This window comes from Diadema antillarum, unplaced genomic scaffold, assembly GCF_040938485.1.
Source record: "Diadema antillarum isolate AM-2024a unplaced genomic scaffold, OU_Dant_1.0 seq00000150_RagTag, whole genome shotgun sequence".
NCBI classification, from domain to species: domain Eukaryota; kingdom Metazoa; phylum Echinodermata; class Echinoidea; order Diadematoida; family Diadematidae; genus Diadema; species Diadema antillarum.
Genome location: NW_027271223.1, coordinates 645,186 through 651,185, shown reverse-complemented (window position 1 = coordinate 651,185; position 6,000 = coordinate 645,186). Strand labels below are relative to the sequence as shown.

The following is a 6,000-nucleotide window of genomic DNA, read 5'->3' as shown; positions in this document are numbered from 1 at the left end:
CTGTATTCTGCCCTTCTGCGTCTGATGATATTATGACATCACACATTGACAGAAGGGGAATTCGACGAGGAATTTTCCTTTCCACTTCCTCAAAAGATTCATTTGTCTGGGTGCAAACAACCTTTGCGTCGCAAATAATGGGAAGGGGGTGGGATGTTCGTGCGGCGTTCAAACTCTTTTGCAAATTTGGGTCATGCAGTTATCAAATCTATGTTTACAGTTGATTAGGATTGTTGCCTTGTTTCTTGTTCTGTTAAGGTCGGACAACCCAGCTCTGATTTGAATAGTCACTGTGTGATACCCTTTATATCACAGTGTCTGAATTTACAAATGTCATAATCATAATCATTTTTAAGACAGTGTGCCCTTTTCTCAAATTGCATACAATGAGACTGTTTCACCGGTGATCGGGGCGAGGAATGAACGGTAACGCGGGAACAGAAAGGACTGTGAGATATCAAGATACCGGAACGTACACGGCTCCTGCACATTAGTAATCATCTCACCGTGAAGTAAACCTCAAGGTTCCCAGACGTCCCATACATTATCATACTTCTTCTGATGTGAATAGATCTACAAATCACACATTCTGGAACTATTTGATCGAAGTGTCTTTCGTGGATTTTTTTTCTCCCTTTTTGCACTCACTAAGCTCCACAATTAAAAAGTCAACTCTCTTGCATTTTATGGTGTCACCAACAAGAAGAAATTCGGCTGAAATGAGCATCGCAATGCCTAAAGTTATGCATGAACCTTACTTTGCATAATGTAGAAACTTTCAAAAGCAGGGCAGGTATAAGAACTACACCTTTGATAACAGTTATGATAGCATGACAGTCATTGCTATGTGGGAAATGTTTTAGGGTTGTATGGCAAAGAAAAAGGTGTGGAATTGTATGGTATGAACCCGGCAATGGTAATGTGAGCTGGTGCACCTGGTTTTGGCAAAGTGCATATGGGTATTGTTCATATGATTAAGTTTATTTCAGCTGACTATACTGCTGTTGGCATCACGAAAGGCAAGAAAGATTTCTTGGACGAGTGGAGCGAACTGGGTGCAAAATAATGTAAAATCATACCATATAAAACATTTGATGAACATTTAAAGCAAAGGTCACTAAATCAAAATGTGTGATTTACATACATATAAATATCAGATGAAGTCACCATAACACATGACAGGAACTGGATGTCAAGGGGCATTAATTTTGTTCTTGCAGCTTTACTGCAAACTATAGAGGGCGAACTACGTAAAACGAATAACGGAGCTGCAGTACGGAATTATTAATACTAACTCAAAAACATTTATTCGCAAGGGGACGCGTGCGCCAACTTTGATTTTACAAAGGCGCCTCCCCTTTACGGAATTCCTGGATCCGTCCCTGGTTACACGCATTACTGATTTTATTATTCTTTAAGGCGGTAGGGGCCAGAATTTTTGTAACGATACATAACAAGATTTAAAAACATTAAAGAGCTGATTGCTGTACACTGATTTATAAAATAAATACAGACCACCTCGGGGTGCTTAGCAGGTATATAGGCCTATACTCCTCGTTACTATTTTGTAGGATTGACATTTCGGAAGGACAGGGTGGAAAACAATACAGTATAACCTTACACACGTTTAACAAATATAGCGTGCAGATCAAGAAAAAACAGAGATAGTATCAAGTCCAAATAAGCAAATATTTCTTCCCGCTCTGCGTATGCGACTTTGCTGTGACTATGTACAGTATGCAACACAAGTCCGTGGCCATGTGTGACGGCAAGACTTATTAGGCAATTTCCATTTCTCAAGCCTTCGCTCTATCCAACAGCTGGTCACACGCATACATCAGTCCGATCGTGGATCGCCTTTTTCTCATCTCACCGGTCTGATACACCCGAAAACTGCAAGATTGAGCGGAATTACTTTCTTTTTGAAATTATCTTATTGTATGCATTTAATATGTTTAGGAAAGTCCAGTCGCGTGTCTAGTCTTCGAACACTGCGATGTGCGCGCTTTTCGACACTGGTTCCCCGATGCCATTGTCCACTTCGCATGTGTATGTTCCGCTGTCCGTACCACGAACCGGTGAAATCTATAGTAAAAAGACATACATGAGTACAGCTAAGAGATGAAACAAAATGAAAGTAATATTAGTGACACTTGATTGTTTCTTATAGTCCAAGCAGCATCTGTTTCCAACAAACAAATCTGATTGTAACATTTACAAGACAGGAAGATATTGTGTTCGAAATGATCATAAACCAACGACTTGAAAATGCATGTAAGGGGACCTTATAGTGTCGTTGCTAATAGCAGGAAACGATGTAGAGGTTAATAACGGTCAAAGTGTTTGGCATCATGGTTGTGAAAATCATCTGGAACGAAGGCGGTCGTTCAACAATCTCGAAATATTAGTAAACTACTTCAGACTTCACGCCCGTAAATAAAGTAGACGAACCCGAGCCCTATCTCATTCATTGATTTCATTTATTCATTTTATTTTCATTTCCAAATAAACTTTGTCTTACAAAAACAAACAAAAAACAAAAAACACCCAACCCCCCCCCCAAAAAAAAGCTTTTTAAACACAAAGTAGGTGTGACTGATGAGGGAGAGTCCTTCTTCGAAGTACACATTACTTGGAGGCTGAGCACGCGTTTTGTTTGATCTCGGTAGAAGGTTTACACCACTTGTTTCGGCGTGGATTCAGAAAATAGGGACATATCTGGAAATGGTTAAAGACTATAGTGGACTACGTTACAATTCCAAAGCCAATCATACGGGTTTCACTGAAAATGATAGAGAGGGAGAAAAAGAGAGGGAGGCAAGACCCCCATAAGAAACACGCAGTGCAAAGGTGAAATAACACAAAGCAGAAAAGAGTCACCATGAGCCATCCGGTGGCTTGGTTTTCCCGCGGTCCCCCGATCGTCTGCACTGCAATGTTTGAATAGTCGCCTGGCAAAAGAGCGCCATCTATCGTCCACTTGATGGTCGGGGTAGGGAACCCTTCCCCCTCACATTGGATGTAGGTTTGCTGGCCCGCTGACGTCACGATTGTGTCGTTGTTGTTCTTTGTAGGGGAGAGCAAATTCACTCGAGGAGCTGTATGGATTTAAGGTAAAAATAAGGAGAAGAAGAAGAAAGGGGAAGGAAGAGAAGAGGAGAAAAAACTAATTCTGTTGCTGTAGGCCCTGTTATCATTACAATCGAGTACAGTCATGTACATTTTGTTGAGCATGCAGCAAATATTAGCACTAAGATATCATTTAACCGCAAGAAAACTGTATTATTGAATTGAATTGAATTAAATTGAATCGAAAGGTGTTTTATTGATCAATATCTTTCGCAGCCCGGAGGCTGAATTACAGACATTGTTAACAAGTGGCCATAAATACATTAAAATACTCACAAAATACAGTGTAACAATGAAAAAAGAAAAATATATAAAACAACAAAGGGTCAATCTTATTCATCTTAACCATTACACAATTAGATTACCCTATAATACAAATAAAAACAGATATTACAAATACAAAATATCACTATTCTCAATGATTATCTTTTGCTGGATGTCTCCTTTATAGTGTCACTCCCACCACCACGACCACCACACACACCACGGAGAGGGCATTGACCCTTAGAACTCTGGTTCTGACCGTGACCTCTGGGGCCTGTTTCATAAAAAAATGCGATTGAGCTTACGCTCGATTTATTGATGGTAACTTGTTGAATCGAGCGTAAGTTCAATATTGAGCGTAAGTCATGTTTCATAAAGACACTTACAATTGATTTCAAGAAAAAAACGCGTAACTTTCAGTACTTGCGATTAATCGCAAAGTTGTTTATGAAACACAATTTGCGATTGATTGCAACTTACGCTCAATCTTTATGAAACAGGCCCCTGGTCTCCCTATTAAAATACAACAACTCCACCTGCAGAACAGCCATTATTATTGCATATTGTCATCACTTTATTGTTTCGGATATACGTTCAATGATTACTACAGCCATGGACCCTATCACTCCAGCCTACAATGGCCTACATTGTCCAAATTGAGACGCCATCAACGCGGTGCAACACACCAACTTCTGTTTCAGTATGTATGTCTGTAACACCTGTTGCTGCAACTCGAGTTACTCGACTCGGTTGGAAGTCGTCTTCAGAAGGGATTTGGATTGACAACGTATTTATACATGTACATGTAGTTGATGCGTCACTATAATGGTGATGATAATAATCATTTGCAGGATAGAATGGAACGTTTGTCTTGGAGACTGGCGGAATGAAAAGGGCAAGTAGCATTCTAACTCCGATTGCTACTCTAACGCACAAACACCTACACCTACACACACACGCAGACACATTTTTGCGATAATCGTTATCTATTGACATTCAAATCAATGCAAAAATAATATCATCAACTGATGCCGCTGTACAAACAGAAAAAATCACACTTTTTTTCTAACGCAAATAACAACAGTGTTCTACCCAGGAGATACTACCTTTCTGCATAAATAGTACATGTACTTTTTTAAAAATTGAAATTAAACTTAATATTTCAACACCTGGCATTCCAGTCATCACACACACACACACACTCACACACACACACACACACACACACACACACACACACACACACACACACACACACACACACACACACACACACACACACACACAAGCACACACAAACACACATATACACACACACAATACACTCACATAGTATAGCTCATAGAAAGGCAAACACAAATTTTGACCTCCTTACAGTTTTTTTTTTTTCCCGAGACGATTTGATTTCATTTCCCTATAAACAGAAATGTAATTGTTTGAAAATCTATAAGCACGTAGTGTATTCATATAAATTCAAATAATGTGTTCTTGTATATTCTCCAGTATTTGGCAATATCTCGAGTGCCACTCACCCAAACATCCTGCCAAATAAAACGACAAAAACTATTGCCTTAGTCAGGGCCGGCGGAACCGGGGGGGGGAGGGAGGAGGGGGGGGAGGGGGGAGGGGGAGGGGGAGGGGGAGGGGGAGGGGGGAGGGGGGAGGGGGAGGGGGGAGGGAGGGGGAGGGGGGAGGGAGGGGGGAGGGCCCCCACTTTTTGGCACCATACAAAGGAATACAAAGGTGTCACCACTCTGCCCCCCCCTTTTTTTTTTTTTTTTTTTTTTACCCCGGAAGTGCGTAAGTGGCACTAGAAAGAAACACATAGAAACCTTGAAGTGTGAGCGCGATACAGCATTTGTTTTTTCTTGTCAGCTGAAGAAACCCGGAAGTGCACGACAAGTCATGCCGAAGGCCTTTTTTTTTTTTTTTTTTCGTTTGTTTGTATTTTTTTCTTTTTTTGCTTGTTAGCTGATTGAACCCGGAAGTGGGCCCCCACTTTTGAAAACGTTCCGCCGGCCACGGCCTTATAGTATAAGGTAGCCTTTTGCAAAGGCAGCTCGCAATAATTTGTGGATGTGCATGTATAGCGACCTGCGAGCGGAGCTGAGCGAGCTGTGTGCGGAGCTGAGCGAGCTGTGTGCGAGCTGCCTTTGCAAAAGTATGTGAGGCTACTCTAGGTGCTAGTTCACACAAGCCAAAAATCTTGGGTTTATTTCCACCAAATAAAGACATTACAGAAGAGACACTGACTCCAGCTTAAAAGGTTAATGAGATTGCGCTAAGTCTCTTGCCTTCTGATTTGTCCACGAAGCGAGCGATTTCCCAACCCCACAAACAGGGAAATGGGGCGGAGATAAAACGGGAGAGAGGGGAGGGCAAAAAAAAAAAAAAAAAAAAAAAGACCAGGGCCCCGTTTCATAAAGCTGTTCGTAAAGTTACGAACAACTTACGAGCGACTGGTGATCAGTTCTGAAGTGCTATATTTATCAGAATTTCAATAATTCAGCACAAGAACTGATCACCAGTCGCTCGTAAGTCGTTCGTAACTTTACAAACAGCTTTATGAAACACCCCCCTGAAAGTGAAATAGGAAGCATAATGCCG

The 6,000-nt window shown here is 41.1% G+C and overlaps 1 protein-coding gene across 1 annotated transcript in view; it reads right to left on the bottom strand.

The window, feature by feature from the left end:
- Positions 1 to 369: 369 nt before the first annotated feature.
- The window catches only part of LOC139727769 (insulin-like growth factor-binding protein 7), a 29,129-nt gene continuing 23,498 nt past the window's right edge, over positions 370 to 6,000 (bottom strand). Inside the window, exons 2-3 of the mRNA XM_071638747.1 lie at positions 2,881 to 3,098; positions 370 to 2,085 (exon numbers count right to left, since the gene is read on the bottom strand). Coding sequence (XP_071494848.1) covers positions 1,978 to 2,085; positions 2,881 to 3,098 — 326 coding nt within the window. The 3' untranslated portion in view covers positions 370 to 1,977. The remainder of the gene's footprint in view (positions 2,086 to 2,880; positions 3,099 to 6,000) is intronic.